Below are 21,327 nucleotides of genomic sequence, written 5' to 3'. Positions count from 1 at the left end.
AGCACACCATGTGAAATTACTATCTCTCGCCTCGCGTCGCCTCCCCTCCGTCCGTGTGTCACACTCTCGCAGCACCACTCGAAGCAACAGAGAAAAACGATTTGCTTATTTGATTGGCCCTCGGCCATCACGAGTGATGATTTACAGCACATGCATTGGTCTGTGAGCTTCCTGGCAGATAAACCAGTAGTACCGTAAATACTATAAAAGCATGTGCCGGTTAAAATAGAAACGCTCTGGGAAAATGTAAGTTATCAATGATTTGTAGGTTATATGGCTCGGTCCGGATAGGACGGTGTCTCGGTCCGGATGCGGACCGGAGTCCGGACTTTGAGGATCGCCGGAATAGAGTGTGTAACAGACACTGTGTAATTAATTATGATTTGGTTTTGACTATTTTTTTATTGACTGACCAGTTGGGCACTTGTTTGTTACATGTTTTTCTTCTCGTCTGCAAAGCACCTGGTCAGTCAGCAGTGACTGTCTACTCCACATCAAAACACAGCCAAAAAGAAACTGTCTTCACCTCGACTCCACATCAAAACACAGCCAAAAAGAAACTGTCTTCACCTCGACTCCACATCAAAACACAGCCAAAAAGAAACTCTGTTCACTTGAAAAATAAAGACAGAAAATGAACTCCATCTTTTCAAACAACATTGAAAGCAGGTCACATTCTTCAAGCAACACATAAAGCAGTCATCAGTTTTCAGTCAACTTAACATTTCCCTAAATAAACAAGGTCTTGTTTTGAATGAATAAACAGTGTCTGAACTGTTTGCATTGTCCTTAAAGGACGGCTTTCCCATGGGGAATATGAAAATATATTAAAGGTCCCAATTCGTGCAGCTGTAACCTCTTAAAAACATGTGTCTCTGGTCCATAAAACATGATTCTGGATTAATCTGTCGAAAATATAGCAACCCTGTTTGTTGTGACGGAGTTCTCACTTCCTCATCTCGTCGCTTCCCAAGAATGGCCTGTTTCTATAATATATTCAGAACTAACAGTTCCCATTGGCCGCTGAGGGAGAGCCCGCCCCAGGCTCCCAGCGGCCAATCAGATTAGCGTCTGTGGACCAGCACGCTAGGTTGCGAGTTATCGTTAACTTAACGGTACTACGCTAAAGAGGACATCTCAAAATGCCTAGACTTACCGAATGCACCTCTGCAGTTGCTGGATCACGTACAGTTGGCGTCGCTCCAGCTAGAAGTGTTAATTTTGTGGCTATAGACTAAATGGTGCAGGTAGCTTGTGTGAGAGAGACCCACGCAGTATGCAGGAGGAAGCTAGTGACGTCCCAATTCCCCTCTGGGCAAACGAAGCGTTTGGGGGTGTGGCTTGGAGGAGACTGCAGGGGGAGGCTAGATAGGGACAAATCCAACTGTGGCAGTTCTGAGCGTGTGACCACTCATTACAGGGAGGGCTGACAGCAGTATATATGCATTTACAAGTAAAAACAGCTTTTGCACGGAATGGGACCTTTAAATCTCACGCCCCTAAGGTTTTCGAATCCGTTGAAATTTTTGAAATTGGTTGTTCACAGCCTGAGCAATCAACCATCTCTCACATATTTTTTGGCCTCGCCGACGCGTTTTACGTCAGAGAGGCCAAGTCCGCCTTGCGGAAGTCGAGCACCTATGAACTACAAGTGTTGTGGGGGTGTGCCGCCATGGTTCCGCCTAGGGCTGGGACGGATCACGGATAATCCGTGACCCGTACGGATCAGCCCCCACGGTTCGGCACACGGTTCGGAATGTCGTGGTCCGCGGACCCCCCCCCCCCCCCCCCCTTCGTTTCATTTAACGTTTAACGTTAGTGTATGAGAACGCCTGCAGCGCAGCCAGACACAGACAGGCATCATCATGGCAAGCACAAGTGAGCTTCCTCATCCCTTCGCTGTAAAGTCTCTCTGAAGGCTTACTAAAGACAGCAAACTTATTTCAACACCTCTGAAAAAGCACAGGAATGCGAGCAGCATGTTGCGCGCTGCACAAGATAGCGAGAGCCACAACACGCACACACACACACGCGCACACGTTTCACGAACACATATCAGCGGACGGTGAAATGTTGCCTTGGACACATAACAACAAAACAACATGTGGGGCCACCGAGTAGCATAACGTAGCATCAACGTTATGTTTCCAGACTCACCCGGTCTGGTCTGTAGCCTACTCGTGTCAAGTGACTACGTTAGCACGCAACAGCCAGGAAATTAGGCGCAGTGCCACCTAAAACAGGAAGTTGGGTTGTTTTGCCTTCAGAGTAAAAGCATAAATTGTGTCATGAGAAAAAAAATTGAGCTGTGCAGGGCAACAAATGGTTAGAGAAGTATAATAGTATTAAAAATTCAAATCGAAAATCTAATTTTGAGAGAAAAAATCTGATATAGCCTTTTTTTTTTTTTTTTGCTGATCCGAAAAATCCGTGATCCGTGGCTCAAAATCCGTCACGCGATCTAGGGGTGGGGGAAAAAATCGATACACCACAGTATCGCGATATTTTGCCTGACGATATTGTATCGATATTTGGACGCCAAGTATCGATATTGAAAAAAAAAAAAAAAAATTGCGGTGCCCGGTGTCAGGCCACCGGGCTACTATAAACTTTAGTTCCAAGGCCAGCAGTAAACAAACGGTAGCATATTTTCATTTTGTTTTAACAGTAAATGTTTTGTCATAACAGTAATTTACAAATTCCCCAGTTACTGAATGGGCTGCACAAGATGTTTTGTGTAAGTGAAGTGAAGTTGCAAAAACTACATAAGTACAGTAGTCCACACACACATCCAGTTAAGGTGGACTGTAAGTAGACTGTAACAAACAGTTCAGTTTGTCAGGTGCATGCAACTATGACTAGAGGTCGGTCGACCGATTAATCGGCCGGCCGATTAATTGGGGCCGATTATTGGCATTTTTTATTAATCGGCATCTTTTTGGCAGGCCAGGCCAGGCCAGGCCACCGGGCATTTGCCCGACGTGCCCGATTATGCAGTCCGCCACTGAATGTGAGTCTTCTCATGCACCCATGAGCCTACTGTAACGTTACGTTTCCTCAGTCACCACCATCTTCTGCAAACACACTTCTCCCATCAAATGACAGCAAATCTAAACAGTTACATTATTATTATTATTATTATTGTTAATGTATAGAACAGTGCATGAATGAGTTCTCTCACATACTGCTCTCTCGCTATAGCCTACCAGTCACTACTGAAATCTATACCGCATAACCCAATGTATTTTTCTATTTAATAAAAAGAATAATCAAAAACATGTTACTGTACTGGCTAAGATAACATCTTATATTAGATGTAGGCCTACAGTATAATGTTATATTCGATTTTCAATGTGCATGAATGGATAATGGAAATCTAGGCTACTAGATTTCTTTAAAAAAAAATACCAACAGAAGAATATTGCACATTTTTTGGGGGCGCTACCCACACGTTTAGCTGTGTGTTTCTCATTCCACAAATGCACAATCCTTACAAGTTGTACCCCGTTGTAAAGGTGACTAATCAGGCTTTCCAACTATATAAAATACAATACCAATTGGTATTATTAAAGGGGAGAAATAATCGAGCAAAATAACGTTTCCAAACTTTTTTTGAGTTTATTTTAATCGTATTTTATCGAATGAAAAAAATAATAATAATCGGCATTATATATCGGCCATCGGCCGCCCTGCTCTCTAAAGATCGGCATCGGCATCGGCCATTGAAAAAGCAATATCGGTCGACCTCTAACTATGACATGACTTTATGAAAGTTGTTGGTCTGTCTACTTGACAATGTTGCTGCAATAAAATGGTTGAAGTCAGATGTACAGACTGAAAAAGTATTCTTATATAAACCAGATGTTGACAAAGTTTTCCTTTGGGGACATCATTTGCAGTTGAAAAAGTAAGAAATCGCAATATATCGAAATATCGCAATATTCAATATATCGCAATATCGAAAATATTGCAGTATCGCAATACTATCGTATCGTGACTCAAGTATCGTTTCAGTATCGTATCGTGGGCATCTGGTGATTCCCACCCCTAACGCGATCCGATCCGTGGGTTTTCTGATCCGTCCCAGCCCTAGTTCCGCCTCTAGAGGTCCTCCACGCCCCTTCAGAGGTCCTGAAGAAAAACAAAAGGCAGCCATCTTTTTTCACCGCATAGCTTAGGCTAGCTTATGTTAGCTCCCCATAGCTCCTTGCAAAGAACCATATCTCGGGAACGGAAGCACCTACAGACACGGGACTGGCGGCATTGGAAAGCTCGTCAAATTTTACATCTAGTAGAAGGTGCGTTGAAGTTAGGAAATCAACGCTGAGCAATGTACCCTTTTTTACACATTTTTACATGAAATAGTTACAACATCAGATGCTCGTAACTCCTAGGAAAATGCCTTAAAATGCATGAAAAAAAATTTATGAAGACATCTCCCGACATATATACTACCGTTTAAATTTGGTGCAATTTGGAGGCAATTTTTTTTTTGATTCTTCTTCTTCTCCTAATGTTTTTATGTCGAAGCCTTCTTCTTCTTCTTTGAGTTTTATGGCGGTTGGCAAACATATATGTGCATTACCGCCACCTACTGGAGTTTGATATCAGCCAAATGCCTGAGGGGTGGGCGTGGAATCTAAGGCCACGCGAGCCCAGTGCATTGTGGGAACTGTAGGATTTCGGCTCCCCTCCGGCTTTTGGTTGATTGCCCAGGCTGTGAACAACCAATTTCAAAAATTTCAACGGATTCAAACTCCTTAGGGGCGTGATATTTAATATATCTTCATATTCCCCACGGGAAACCCTTCCTTTAATTATTGATGCACTTTCTGTGCCCAAAGGCTAATGCAAATAAACTAACTAGGGCTGGCACGGATCACGGATAATCCGTGACCCGTACGGATCAGCCCCCACGGTTCGGAACGCGGTTCGGAAAGTCAATGGTCCGCGGACCCCCCCCCCCCCCCCTTTCGTTTCATTTAACGTTTAACGTTAGTGTATGAGAACGCCCAGCGCAGCCAGACACAGACAGGCATAATCATGGCAAGCACAAGTGAGCTTCCTCATCCCTTGTCGCTGCTGTAAAGTATGTCTGAAGGCTGTGCCTAGTGGCTACTAAAGACAGCGTCACACAAACTTATTTCAACACCTCTGAAAAAGCACAGGAATGCGATCAGCGTGTTGCGCGCTGCACAAGATAACGAGAGCCACAACACACACACACACACACACACGCGCACACGTTTCACAAACACATTACCACTGGACGGTAAAATGTTGCCTTAGGACACATAACAACAAAACAACACGTGGGGCCACTGAGTAGCTTAACGTAGCATCAACGTTATATTTCCAGACTGACCTGGTCTGGTCTGTATGTCTGTACCCGTGTCATGTGACTGGTGCAAGCAACAGCCACGAAGTTAGGCATAGCAGTGCCACCTAAAACAGGAAGTTGGGTCGTTCTGCCTTCAGAGTAAAAGCATACATTGTGTCACTTATGAGAAAAAAATATTTTTTGAGCTGTGTAGGGCAACAAATGGTTAGAGAATTATAATAGTATTAAAAAAATCTAATCGAAAATCTAATTTTGAGAGAAAAAATCTGATATATATATTTTTTTGCTGATCCGAAAAATCCGTGATCCGTGGCTCAAAATCCGTCACGCGATCCGATCCGTGGGTTTTCTGATCCGTGCCAGCCCTAAAACTAACCATACCACCTTAATTGTTTTCTCTCTTATATTTTCAGCAAAGAACTCTTGTTAAGTTCAGTTATCCTTTTATTGCCTTTTATTATTTTATTTGGGAAATTCACCTTCCAGTGGGCAGTGGACACGAGTATTAACGCTAACAAACATGTCTTTGACAGGAGTATTAACCCTAACATACATGTCTTTGACAGGAGTATTAACCCTAACAGACATGTATTTGACAGGAGTATTAACCCTAACATGCATGTCTTTGACAGGAGTATTAACCCTAACATACATGTCTTTGACAGGAGTATTAACCCTAACATACATGTCTTTGACAGGAGTATTAACCATAACATACATGTCTTTGACAGGAGTATTAACCTTAACATGCATGTCTTTGACAAGAGTATAATCCCTACATACATGTCTTTGACAGGAGTATTAACCCTAACATACATGTCTTTGACAGGAGTATTAACCCTAACATACATGTCTTTGACAGGAGTATTAACCCTAACATACATGTCTTTGACAGGAGTATTAACCCTAACTAACATACATGTCTTTTGGTGGTGGGAGGAAACCGGAGCCCCCGGAGGAAACCCACATGAACAAGGGGAGAACATGCAAACTCCAGACAGAAAGGACGTGGGACATACCGGAGTTCGAACCCGGGACCTTCTTGCTGTGAGGCAACAGTGCTAACCACTGAACCACCGTGCCGTCCTGTTGTGAAATATTACACTAATATAGGACATATTTTCTCCAATTTGTGTTTCAGTTTAGATCTGTCAGATCAAAGTAGGAGGACAGTGTTCATTATCAAGAGGGCTAGTGATCAGATTGTCCTGTAACCAAAAGATCTACCAGGGCTGTACCAAATGCCATCTTTTGGGCTCCGGATATTCGGCAGTATTTAAAGTAGAATATATGAAGCTTTGCACGGTCGACTCGTCAGTCTAGTAGTAGCCGCCAAGTAGCCGGGTACAACGACGCTGGGCTCCGCGAGTCACGGGGCTGTAAAAAAAGAACGTCACATGTGACATGAGTCACATGATTTTAGATGGGTCAAAGTAATATTTCCGGTGTATTTTGCCCATTCTATGGCCAGATGAGTTGTAATATATTGTCATGTCATGGTGTTTTGGAGTCATTAATAAACAAGATTGATTCTGTTACTTATCTGTAATTTTTTGGGGTAGTGCCATTTTACATTGAAGTCAATGGGGAGAGGCTTGTGTTCTCCCCATTGACATATATATAGTGGACCAACTGAGCTAATTGTTTTTGACACGGCAAAATGAAGCCCACTTCCTGATATTGTTTGATTCCGTTTGATTGGATGAATGGATTTTCCTAGTGCATTGTGGGAAATCTGTTCAAATCTGGAGCCGCGAATAAAGGAAGGGGCGTGAGCGTGGACCGGACTAGGGGGAGTGTCCGAATTGCTCTCTGAAAATTTTCCTCACAGCCACGACAGCCATCTTGTTCAAGTTGTTGTCCCCACTAGCTTACGCTTGCTAACAAATGTTGCTAACGTTATTTGCTATTGCTAGCCTTGCTCCATTGCTCTCACAGTGCATACAGTAGCCCGAAGAAAAAGCCAGAGTATTATTTCCTCCAGACCTCACGTCACCAGCGTGCCGCTTGAATCTTCCTATCTTCCAGAAAATCGAGGTGATCTTATTTTCTAACATAAAAGCATAGCATGACATTAACGCTAGCTACATGTCCATTTGTCATTACAGGAGGACTAACGTTAGAGTAGCAGAAGTTAATGTTATACAATGTTAAACAATGTTGCATGCTGCACAGATTCGGACGTAGACGGAAAACAAACGCAGTTCTGTTTACCTACCTCTTTGAGATGTCGGCAGAGCATATACTCATCTACGTATATCTATCTAGCTAACGTTAGATCAACTATCAATCAATGAGGGGTAACAAGGGGGGTTAAACTCCTCTGGATAGTTTATCCACCTCTGCATTTACAGTATTTACCAATCGCACGTAGTGTTGGGTAAGCAAACGTTAACGTTATACAGTGATTAATACAGTTATACAGTGATTAACAGTGTCATTCGTTTCTTCAAGGTGTGGCCATCCAGCACCAGTGATGGGACACACAACAGAGGATCAAATGATTTGTGAAGATCAAAGCTATAATATTCTGTTCTTTTGAGATTATAACGCTAAACTGCATGTTACTGATGATCAGTTGTTTCAACATAGGATATTGCAATAACACACAAGCCAAATGCTGACATGAGATTTGCTTTGAACAAGTTGTAGCTAGTATCTGCCAGTGACCAGAGAATATTGTTATATTTGCTTGTTTTAATGCTTTTGTCAATAAACATTGTCAACAAAGATAGCCTTGTTGTATATCGGCGATCCTCAAAGTCCGGACTCCGGTCCGCATCCGGACCGAGACACCGTCCTATCCGGACCGAGCCCTATAACCTACGAATCATTGATAACTTACATTTTCACGGAGCGTTTCTATTTTAACCGGCACATGCTTTTATAGTATTTACGGTACTACTGGTTTATCTGCCAGGAAGCTCACAGACCAATGCACGCGCTGTAAATCATCACACGTGATGCTACTCAGCCAATCAAATAAGCGAATCGTTTCTCTCTGTTGCTTCGAGTGGTGCTGCGAGAGCACACGGACGCAGGGGAGGCGACGCGACGCGAGAGATAGTCATTTCACACGGTGTGCTCAAAAGAAACCACTCTTACATGTCCATTCATTGTTCTTACGGGCAGATCAAAACCAGTAGCTACAGTATGTCTCGTGTGAAGTGCGGTGCGATCCTGACCTGTCTATGGAAGCGCCACACATGAGCAAACACACATACACAACCAGGGCACACTCACTGCCCAACGCAACAGCATGCGAGGTTGATCGACAGACAGACAGACAGACAGACAGACAGACAGATAGACAGATAGGGAGCTCACTTCTCTCAAGAGAATAGGTTGTTTGTTGGCTGAGAGTGTTAAATGTGAAATGGAGTGAAGAAAAGGGGAAACTTATTTCTCTTAAATTAAAGCACTTCATTTTAACACCTTGAGTGCCATGGACGAGATATCTCGTCTTACATAATCCGACCGTTGAGTGCCAAAGACGAGATATCTCGTCTTACATAAACATTTTTTTTTTTTGACGGTGGGACATCAATCAACCCCTTTTACGTCTTCTATATCAATATTGGAGGAAGAGAATGTGTATAATCTATTTTACCGACCACTAAGTGGCGACAGAGAGAGAAAGCCACAGCCACGGCGGGTCCGCTGCAGAAAGCCAGTCTAATTACAAGGAAATAGCTGGGCGAAAACTCTTTCGATTTCACACACACACACACACACACACGCGCGCGCGCGCACACACACACACTCGAGTACCTTTGCGCATAAATAAGACCAGAATCGCAAAAGCTTCTTCAAAGCTCTCAGCCGACACGAACGAGCCAGTTTTTACAGTCCAGACTGCCCGAAAGCGGCCGCGGAGCATCCACCCCCTCCGCAGCACAGACGGAGGGAGGAGTTTGGAGACACACACACACTCTCTCTCTCTCTCTCTCTCTCTCTCTAGTCCCGAGAGAGAGAGAGAGGAGAGAGAGAGAGAGAGAGAGAGAGAGAGCACACAGAGTGGGAGACAGACACGCTGTGGGGGCAAAGAACGGACAGAGATCTCTTCCTCTCAGAGCCGCGGAGCAACGCGCGAACACACACACACACACACACACACACACACACACAATACAGTATACAGACTTGCCCAAGGGCACCCATAATCACAGGCAGGTGACTGTTCTGCTGTTTGATTGAATTTCACAAAACTGCGATTATCTCAGCTTCCTGTCTCAGACGCTAAAACCATGCTGTACTCAACGGCTAATATCTACATAACTACTAACTCTGCAAACTAACTCTTTTAGACAGAGAAAGCACACATTCTATTAGTTATTTTTAGATGATTGGTGTTCACGAAGTCTTAACAGAAAAGAATCCTCGGCTCTTGTAAAATGAGCCAGAATCCTCAAAAAAAAAACTGGCACAACTTACCTACAGGATTGAAAAAACGGCTGGCACTCAATGTGTTAAGATGCACATTTTTCCAAAGCACTCTGTTGTATGTTATTTTTAAATGCATTATTTTACTTGAAATGAGAAAAGATCATTTATTTATTATAGTAGGCTAGTTATGTATAATTAATCCAGTTAAATATGAAAACTGTAAATAAGCATTGTTGATGTTTACGGTATTTAGATTTAACAGTCAGTTGTTGACTACATACAGACATTGTACCATTAGGCTACTTCAATCATTGAGTTCAATGGCACTGAAATCATAGCGTAAGCTACGTTACAATGTTCCGGACCTTTGCTTGAGGACATTTTCTCTAACTGGACCTCTTTGAATTTTAATTGAGTGCCCCTGTTGTATATTATCATGTATCTGAATGTCGCAAATATGATTGCAGAACGATCCATTAGTTGTCTGGTCAGAGGCAGGTTGGATAAAATGATCAGATGTGATATAAAGATTGTTGATGTCGAGTGAACACGAACTACGAACCGAAGATTGGACCAGAGGACATGACGACAGAGAAACTTAAGCGACCAGCAGTCTGCTTCAATCAACGAATACTTTATATTTATTGAAATGAAATATGGTGATATCTGGTGGTCTGAAATTACTCTCTAGCTAGGGTAAGTGGCTCATATTGTGTCATATTATTGTAACATCTGAATCAGCGTTTCAAAACTTTATAATAGCCTAATGTTACTGTATAGCCTGGATGACGTTAGCTAATGCTACCCTGCCTTCCATTGGCATATGCTGCCTTTAGCTTGTGGTATTATGGTACAGTAATATTGTCTAGCTGGCTAGCTAGTAGCTAGACAGACAAGTTTATCTGAAATCAGGGTGACAAGATCCCTGCTGCTAGCTTGTCTGCCTTTCTGTGTCACAGAGTATCTAGCTTGTTTACAGTATCTTAACAGACTGCATTACATGCTACACTATGCAAATATATTTTGATATAATTAAAACAATGGTTCCTTTCCCATACCATGGTGGGCTGGACTGTACAGTATTGCTGTGAAAAAGTTACATTTGATTGTGTCAAGTGTTACACGTTATATTTTTAACTGAACTTTGCAGAATCACCTCAACACAATTGTGTATCAGCTTTAAATGTGCAATATATACAGCATTAAACAAACGACCAGCAGCATTCAAATGTACAAAAACGTTATATTTATTGAAATGTGGTGATCTCATGTCACATTACATAACGTTATGCTCAAATGGTCTACTGCCCAGAAGCGTCACTTTACATGTTTGGTAGGGAATTATTTTCATTATGTTAAACCAACATTTATCTTCCATAAAATGCATTAAATCATAATCGCAATGCTATGAAGACATTAGCTGATCACCACAGAGCTGCACAGACCAGTTTATCAAATAATTTTGCCGTAATGTGTCCAGTAGCCTGTACTACGAAGCTAGTTTAATGCCTTATCCGAGTAAGTTTGAGTTTAAACCTGGTTTAGCCGTACTACAAAGCAAGTTAACTTTCAATCACCATGGCAACTGACGCTGCAAAGCTAACCTGGTCGCGACCAGGTTAGCTTCAGAGGATAAGATCAAAATCCATGAGAGACCCATATAATATCGGCTCTCTGGAGTCACTCACCATTCATAAGATCGCCATATGAAAAATAGATTGCAGTCAACTGAGAATAGAACAAGCAAAACATTCGTGGCTCTGTAGGCTACATAATTAAATTAAGCCTACTTACCACTTTATGTCTTAACAGCTCAACGATGCGTGGAGAAATATGATCACTATTAATCACCGCGGCGCATATCATGAACGGACCCTCAAATGGAGTGAGGGTGATATTCTCCTACATGCCAGAAAAGCCTATACATATAATATAGATATTAGTTTAAATATGGGATAGCCCCAATACTAAATATGCAGGCTATTCTTGCATCTTTCAGCTGGAACTGTGTCCTGTAGGCTGTATGCCAATATATGGCCAAAAATAGGCTAGTTTTTATCAATGATAACTATGCCCGCATCGTCTCAATTCAGTTCAGCAGTTTTCTCTTTTATAGTAGGCTATTAGGCTTTATACTAGGCTATTTTATATATGAATTATTCGATCAGTGCAACCACACACATGAGTGATAGAGATCATTATTCATTGAGCATGCGTTTCTAAATCTATGGTCTAAATAGGCTTACAGATTGTGGAAATGTATAGACTGAGATTACACTTTTACATTTGTTGCTGCTGCCTGTATCAATGCAGCTGTATCAGACAGAAATCGCTGATCAAAGTAAATCAAATGACTGATGTGAATACAAGCTGCTGCTTTAGACAGCCCTTCAGCAGACTATCCAACGCGGATTTTCATTCTGACATTAAATCGCGGATACATTAAATATCCGCAAAAATCTCTGATCACACTGTGGCTGCGCTGAATGAGGAAATGGGTGTGGAAATGGGTGTGGGCGTGGATCAACTCAGCTGTTCATAATGTGATTGGCTAGCGCACCTCTTTCGCGTGGACGCGCGCCTGTGCACGAGCGAAAAACGTGCGCGTGCACAGGCAGATCCCAGGTCCACTTACCTAGTAGAAAACCAGCGTCGTAGTATCAGTTAACTAGATAGCTTTGATCCTGTTCAGTCAAACCAGATCAAAGGGACTTATCGCGGATCTGTTAAACTAGCTTCGTAGTACAGGGTACAGGTGATCAGCCCTGAAGCCCCGGCTTGTATGGTCGCTGCCCGTCCGCTAAAATCCGATTTCGATATAGGTGTTATTTTGATAAACTGACCTCATAACGGGGATCTATACTGTTACCTGTGTCTACTAACATCATTAAAAGATCATAAAGATAATGCTGTTTCTGGTACTTTACTTTTAATCTATGGCTACGTTGCTAGGCTAGCTAGCCTGCCTTGGCAACTGGCTGTGCTGTGGTTGGGATCATCTAGTTTGCTGTGGCTGGTGTCAATCAAGGAAACCTTGCCCCAAAAGTTTGTCTTTTTTATCGCCTCTTTTACTCTAAATGGGACCATAATTTAGAAAACGGAGCCCATGAGAGCATGAAAAAGACTTGAAATTGTTTATTCAGACTAGGGATGCAGCGGTTTCCGGTTTGAAGGTATACCTCGGTTTCAAAAAGTCACGGTATCAAAACCACTAAGTTTTGCCGTCATACCTTCCCCACGGTATCACCTGTTTCCCCCTGAGAGAGAAAGTGCCCAGACAGAGTGCAGTTACGCGGCCCCTCCCCCCAGCTGCCCAGTCTCAGCAATCAGTGTAGCTGTGATCGTCAAGAAGTCATCAACTCAATCGTTTACTCCCGTGCGTAGCCTATTGTAATTCAACGTGATAATGGCTGCTGAAGGAGAATCCCCAGAACGTTCCCCCGGGCGGTGGGCCGCGGCCCTGTCGAAAAAGACAAACTCCGCGGTGTGTGGGAATATTTCGGTAAAAGCAGGGACGGCCAGGGAGGATTAGAGGGGGAAATACCTCAAACATGAATCAGCACATCTGCAGGAACAACACCCGTCCTTATTTGCCAAATTCAAGGTACGTTAAACGTCTTGCGTCATCATACATCGTGTCGGACATAAACCATTTCCACCGGCAGGAGGATGAACGTAAAATAAACACTGTCATAGGCTAACGTTATCGATAACATAACATGGCTAATTAGCACTCAGCTGTCTTTGCTCTAACTAACGATAACGTTACTTGACTGAGCGAACGTCTTATGCCGGCGTATTGCACTGAAGAGAAGTAACAACAGTCATTAAATAAGAGGCAGAGGTGTGTGTGTGTGTGTGTGTGTGTGTGTGTGTGACGCACAGAGAGGCAGAAGTGTGTGTGTGTTTACATTATGTCTGCTTGGATCCATTATAAGCTAGCAATGCGCTACACTATTTCTCCTGTGCTTACAGCACATGCATCCAGTGTCTGCACTGCTACTTTCTTCCAAAATATCTGGATCTCTAATATTTGCCCTACAGTACTTTTGGATACAAATAAAAGTGTGTGTGTGTGTGTGTGTGTGTGTGTGTGTGTGTGTGTGTGTGTGTGTGTGTGTGTGTGTGTGTGTGTGTGTGTGTGTGCACAGTAACATTGAAACATTTATGTCCAGTGTCCAATCCGATTTGACAAAAGATAAGCATGTGTGTTTTAGTTTTACATACGTTAATTAGATGAAATAAATAGTTCAATAACAAACAAAAAAATGTAGGCTATTTTTTTGTTGCCAGATTTCACAATAACACATAAAGGTCCGCGATACCGTGATACCGTGAAATTTTTGTCCAAGGTTATCATACCGTCAAAAACTCATACCGCTGCATCTCTAATTCAGACCATAAACTCATTCATAAAATGTTTATTCAAGACACAGACCGAGAGAGAAGTCGGTTCATTTTTTCATTGAGGCCAATGTACGTGACGTCACTTCCGGACCGTGACGTGCGCCCCCTCCGGCCTTTCGAGAGAATGACATTTCAGGACTGGCCTCATACATTTCTCCATTGTGTTGGCCACTGGTTTTCCCCCTAAAAGAGGGCAGGAACGCGGTAACATGTGCCCCCTATGACGTATTGCCGATCTGATGTATAACATTACAATTGTTCGAGTGACATCACTGACGATGTCATAGACACTGTGACATCATCAGTGACATCACAATTACTCGAGAGACCATGAATGATGACATCAAGTGCTCGAGTGACATCACTGATGATGTCATAGACATTGTGACATCATCAGTGACATCATTACTGACCAAAATCATCACAAATCTCACAATGTGGGACAAAAATCGCAGACAGAGAAACAGACAGAACCCACTTACTCCCTACAGGATTATTTATTTTATTGTAAATTCTCAGTACTCGCATACCGTATATAAAAAATTGTCCTCTGAGTCTGCATGTAATCTTAGTGGGCAGCCACTTTTTTTTTTTTTTTAATCCAAATACCTCATTTGGAAACCGAATACCTACCCAACGAACAAATACCTGAATATCCGAATATTCCGGTACAGCCCTAAAGGTGACACAGTTTTGATTTCTGCAACAGACAATTTGTCCTGTCCTGTTTAAAGTGTCCTTCAGCAACACAAACTTCTCCCTCTCTTTCTCTCTCTCTCTAGATAAGAGCGTCAAATGGAAACACAACATCCAGTGTCAAGGTTTAACAATACAAGCCTTAAAATGACCTTTACACTATAAAGATAACCAAGGGTGGAAATTACTGTCTACATTTTCTCCTTACTGTAACTGAGTAGCTTTTTTGTGATGCACGATATGAATTTTTTCAACCGATACGATAACCGATAAATAATATCTACTTCTGCTGGCCAATATATATATATATATATATATATATATATATATATATTAGGGCTCTCAATCGATTAAAATATTTAATCGCGATTAATCGCATGATTGTCCATAGTTAATCACGATTAATCGCAAATTAATTGCAAAATTTTTAATCTGTTCTAAATCTACCTTAAACCGATATTTTTCCAGTTTTTAATACTCTTATCAACATGGGAGTAGACGAATATGCTTGCTTTATGCGGATATGTTTATTATTATTGGAACAATGACAAATACTGTCCAGAATATTCTTCAGAATAACCTCAAGGGTGTGCATGCTGAACCATACTGTATACTGAAGTAGAAGCATACAGGCTACTGGTTCATCTAGGCGGCGGGGCCAGCGGAGATTTCGTGCACTTAAACGATCCCTACCGAGGGAAAACCCAGTCCTTTATTAACAACTGAGACATGTCTCAACAAATGAAAATAAATTTGTTGCCACCCGTTCTTTCTTGCCATATTTTGTGATCGCTAACTCTGTCAACTTGCATTTTCTCCGGTAAAGAGAGCAGACAGCTATGTTTAGGGTCCCCCATGCATGACGTATTTGTACTTATCATCCAATAGCGGGCTTGGAAAAGTATCACGTGGTTCACGTTGCTCTTGTAGTTCCTGGTTACTGTCAAATCCAAACACCACAACATCACACGCTGTTAACTTTTTGGAATGATTTTCAGTGGCACTTTACTATGATTTGTATTAATTTATATAATATTAACTTAGCCAGCAATTCGGTGTTAAGACGTGACGTCAGTTGTGAAGGTTCGGCAGCTTCTGGTGGCTTGGAAGTGGGGCACGCCACGCCAGATAAAATACTAATTTATGCTAAGTTCTTTGGTAAATTTGCCCTTACAACTAACGTTACCCCTTTCAAAGTCTGTTTATTTCATTAGCAACTTTTGTGAGCTAGTCAATGCAGTACAACGCTAGTAGTTTATGAGCACTAACTGATCAGTCTGTAGGCTATGCTTCCCTTGGTCTGTCACTTGGACTAAAACGCTAGCTATTGTGATTAACTATATTAGAAATACCAACATAATAAACAGCAGCCAGCATATTTAACTAACGTTACAGGCAGGGGTGTAATGGTTGGTAAATTAGTTGGGTAAACTATCAACCTCATTTAAAAAATGTGGCTATTACCTCAACTACAGTATATTTTAGTAATCTGCTCACTAGTCTCTAATCTAGAGTAACGTTACATTTGTATTAATAACACAAACATTTTAATTAAAATTACTTAAAATTAACCAATGTGACTTACTTATAGATTTTTGGACAGGCAGCAACATTGTTTGATATTTTATATTGATTTGTTGGACAGGTTTGAAAATCTGACATGCTGCAAAACCAGGCTGACATGGCTCACTGTTGTCTGCAAGAATCTACTGCCTCCAACCTTCAATGACAGGATGACCTGATGGAAGCCAAATGAGTGCATCTGTAGCTGCCCGTTTCTGCTATCATGATGTAGACTACTGTCTGGGTCTTCAAATGTAATTAGAACCTCAGTTTAAATATAAAATCACTTCTTTGCTTAATTGTCATGTTTATACATCTGCACGGTCAACCAAGGAGCAGGCAAAAGTGGCTTTTCATGTTTTGTAGTGTGTTCTAAGTTGTAAACAAAAGAAACAGATTGCACTCATAACTCCTATGCAGTCTTTTTATTTTAACTTCTATAGATCAAGTATTTCAACAAATCTGAAGGTTTGAGCCGTGAAAATAAATGAACTGAGACCAGCAAATGTCCATCTGTTTAAATGAATTGTGGATGATTTTTTTTGCAGGAACACTGAAAATATCAGATGGTATTACAGTTCATGCAAAACATCTCAACTAAAGAGAGAACAAATCAGCCAACAACTCTGCAAAATTAAAACAATGACTGTGGAATATCTATCAAGATGGCTGATGTCAGATAATCTATAATCTAACAGCCTGGAAATATATTTGGCTAACAGACAACAGCGTAGTCACTTCTGGTAAGAGTGACCTGGTACAGTAAGCTGGTCACTGAAGACACCTCAAAACCTCTTGATAGCAGCTATGTTTGATGATGCAAATAATGAAACAGTGTTAAATACTTTGTGTCACCAAATCAGTTTTAATGATCATTATAAGAGACATTACTTATGCCAGCCTGTTGACCAAGATACTTGATATCTGAAAGTCTATCAACCTAGATCAGGGGTGGGACATTTTTTTTCCAGAGGGCCATACTAACTTACATAATATAAAGTAAGCGAAGTGCAACACATTGGACTGATAACTGCCAACACTCCTGATTTTCATGGGGGTCTCTCTATTTGTAACCCTCTCTCCCGCTGTGATTGGTAATTTCTCCTGTTAATCTCCTGATATCATAGTGATACAAATCAAATGGCTGTAGCGGATTAGATTTATTAACGTGATGCTGTCTTTTATTGACTTTTTGTGCATTGTTTTGTTTTCCTTTGAGGACGTTGGGTGCCGGATTGAGATGGTCCAGGGGCCGGGTCCGGCCCATGTGTGACCTAGATGGTTCTGTATTGCAGGACACTGCAGTTGAGGGTTCTGACAGGACACAGATCCATTGGAATTGGTGGAAATATACCTGCAAAGAAAACAGAAGAAGTCACTTTTTAATCTCATACACTGCAGTGCTTAGCAGAGCCCTGTCCAGTGCCCACAGAAGTTTAGTTAAACTCTGGGTCACAATATTGTAATTATTTTTATTTTGGGTTCACAGCCATCTTCATTTATCAACATTTATAGATTCTCTTTCACATTTGAGCTATTTGGTGTATCTGCTTTTTATGTTACTATTTGTTACATCAACAAACTATTCAAAACGAGTTGGATTAATACAGTTGTTGATTAATTGACTGACTGACTGAATGATGGTGGTTCATGTATGCATATCAGAAGTTTTGGTGCAGTGATCCATAAATCTAACTGACTTCATATTCAGGGATGCAAAGTCATGGAGAGTGAAAAAGGTGACAGATACCAGGGCAGAAATCAAACGACTCAGAAATCCTCCTATTTTGGTATGAAAAGTTTGCTGTCACCTTACCCTAAGCTGTCACCTAACGCTAACGGTGAGTTTGCAGCCTGCATTGTGACTAGCTTTTCTGATGTTAGGTAGTAAAGATCTGAAGGTTTAGTATCAACCTAAAAGCTAACATCATCTCCCCACTGTCAAAGCGAGATGGTTCCATGCTAACGTTATATCAATTCGAGAAAAACTAGCTAGTTAGAAATGGCTATGCAGGCCCATTCTAGCGTGTGCTAGCTAACTAGCGCTAAAGCTAACACTGATTCAACGTCACCATATGTTTGAACAAAATGCTGTACAACACAAACAAGTTGCAAACCATTAATACTTACGCTCAAATGTATAGTGATGCAGCTGCTGCTATATATCATGTTGTTTTGTTTGTTGTGTCCAACTCGTCTCGGGGAGGAAGAGTAGAGCCGTATGATAACGTAACGAACTCTGATAGGTCAATGACGTCCCTCCAACAGTATCTTGGTGTGCTATTGGTTCTACCGGCCAGTAGGTCGCAGCATTTGCCTGCAAATGTAACGTACTTTAAACTCTGGTTTTGGAAAGGCTCGTACAATTTGCGAGTGGCAACAAACGGAATCTGATTAAGATGAAAATAATATTCGCAACTTTAGAGGGCTGGGTTCTCCCTCGATGAGGATCATTGCTTTTAATAACTAAAGCAGATACGCCGGCTGGGCCCATCGCCTAATCTGAACAAAACAAACTAACAGCACAGATTAGAATGGCATTTATAAATGTCTTTTGTAATATAGCAGCAGTGTTAGGCTAGTGAAGACTACAGTAAATATCGGCAAATAAAGACTAAATCTCAAAGACTGGATGCTGTTGAGATTTGAGGCTGTCTTAATTGTGCCGAACAACATTGGAGAGCTTTGTGTTTGTGCAAAGAATATGGGTAGTATCGTACTAGTATGCAATTGGCCTTTGGTAGGCTATTGTTATTATTGCTACACTGTAGTTAGAATACTCACGCATCTCTGAGACTGCAGTGTAAGTCTCTTAACGAGTAGTCTGGCTGGCAAGACTAGTTAACTAGCCGTAGCTGGTGGGCAAGGGTGCGCTCTCTCCCCGCCTCACTCACTCCCAGTCTCGGACGACATCTCAATTTGCAGGAGTGTGAAAAGTCATGAAAATGCTGTGCAGTCCCGCACAAAGCAGGACATCTGCTCACCCTACTTGAAGCTGAACTTGCCATTATACCCTTTTCTTCCTCCTTTTCTGCTCCTCACGGAGGTTTGCTTCTGCTTTACAAAACTACAGGGCGGACCAAGGCTCAAACATCACAGAAAGTGCATGCGTTAATCGCGCGTTAAAAAATAGTGGCGTTAAAAGGAATTTGCGTTAACGCGTTATTATCACGTTAACTTTGACAGCCAGGCTGATGACTAGAGCAGGTGTAATCTGACTTGTTATGATAGGCTGATGACTAGGTTTTTAATTGATCAGGTCTAGATTATGGAGAAGCGTGCATCTGTCCCTCCATCTGTCTTTGTTTATTTTTTATGCCTCTTGATGTGTTGTCATCCCGCCGCGTGGTATCGAAAATGGTATCGAGTATCGATATTTTCCTGGGTATCGGTATCGAAGTAGAAATCCTGGACCAAGGTAAACTGATAAACTGTGGACCCATTCACAGTGAGAAGAGGAGTCTGACTTGACCTTGCTTCTACACTTTATTTTCTCATTTCTAATGTCTAATGTCTCATTTCTAATTCATAAAAACAGAGAAGGGGTGTGGCGGTAGGAGTAACTAAGTGTGTCAAAGTTATGCAAAACAGTAACTGACAAATAACTGAACGCTTAAACACGACATATAACGTTTCTGCATCGGTATCAGACGATGAAACACTGCATACAACCACCGGGCCACTTTGCTGTTGGAGAGTGCACGTAATATATTTTCTAAACGCGAAACAAACACTGCTGTTTCTGCGTAGTTTTGAGTTATCGCTAACGATGCATTCAATTAAAACAAATACAATATCTCAAAACCACGTTAACCGAAGCTTCGTAAACGTTACCTGGCCCGTAAAACTTCTTCCCTCGAGTCACGTCAAACACTTTCCCGTTGACAGCCATGAGGATCCTGGGGTTCTGCAGCCCGTCGTAGGGCTGGAGCTCGGGTAAGGTGAAGTCTTTCTTCTTCATCTTGGGCAGAGGCTTCTCCACCTCGCCCAGCTCCACATGCTGCTCCCCGCGGAGGATCTTGTACAGGAGGAAGATACACAAGCCCAGCAGGCTCAGGTTCAGCGGAGAGGTGAAGATCTCCTGGAAAATGCCACCAGCAGAAGTTTGCTCGCTGCTTCCCTCTGCGTCCGCCATGTTGCTTTCTCTGTCTCTGTCTGTGTGGAGTTTGGTTGGGAGCATGGGGTGGGAGTGACGTGACGCGTGATTTCTAACCCGACCAGAACTGCACATCCAAAGCGTCAAGGCCGCGCCCCTTTTTGGGGGATAACACAAGCCACTCGCGTTGACTTCAATGTAAAATAGCAGTACCCAAAACATCTATAGAAAAATAACAGAATTCATTTCCTTTATAAATGACCCAAAGACACCATGACATGACAATATATTTAAACTCGGCCGGCCATAGAATGCGCAAGATACATCGACACGAGGTACTTGCCTTATATGAACGCTGTATCCAGTTTCCACCAGGTTACATGCATCGTCCACATTGACGGTGTCACGCCGTCGCCTACCCTATCGCAGACCAGTTTTTTTTTTTTTTATTGTTAGTGAAACTATAACAACACAGCAACTCTTCGGCATATCTCTATCAAATTAAACCGTTTTAAATAGTTTGTTTGAAGTGGTTTCGGCTTCTTGTACCGTCGTTTACTATGGTGGGTTTCCCCTAAAAAGGGGCGCGGCCTTGGAGCTGGGCGCTTGAAGACGCGATGCAGTTCTGGCGCCGGGATTGGCCAGGAGCATTGAAGGTTGGGACTAAAGCACCTGGGGTTTTTCATCTTTTAAAATAAAGATGTTTAAAAAACTATTGCTTATTACATTTTCAGTGCTGTACCTTTTCTCTGGGTAAGAATTGAGCTTGAAATTAACGATATGATACTGTAACAAAGTGGGTATTCGTCCAAGGAACTGGAGACTTGAAGTTGGTACA

At 42.0% G+C, this 21,327-nt stretch overlaps 1 protein-coding gene across 1 annotated transcript in view; it reads right to left on the bottom strand.

Annotated features, from left to right (window-relative positions):
• pgrmc1 (progesterone receptor membrane component 1) overlaps positions 1–20,537 on the bottom strand; it is a 38,597-nt gene extending 18,060 nt beyond the window's left edge. The window contains exon 1 of the mRNA XM_083639839.1: positions 20,228–20,537. Within this exon, the coding sequence (XP_083495965.1) occupies positions 20,228–20,528 (301 nt within the window). The 5' untranslated portion in view covers positions 20,529–20,537. The remainder of the gene's footprint in view (positions 1–20,227) is intronic.
• Positions 20,538–21,327: the final 790 nt, after the last annotated feature.

This window comes from Poromitra crassiceps (assembly GCF_964638095.1).
Source record: "Poromitra crassiceps genome assembly, chromosome: 1".
Lineage (NCBI taxonomy): Eukaryota > Metazoa > Chordata > Actinopteri > Beryciformes > Melamphaidae > Poromitra > Poromitra crassiceps.
Note: the sequence above shows the minus strand (reverse complement) of the source record. Positions and strands in the feature narration are given on the sequence as shown.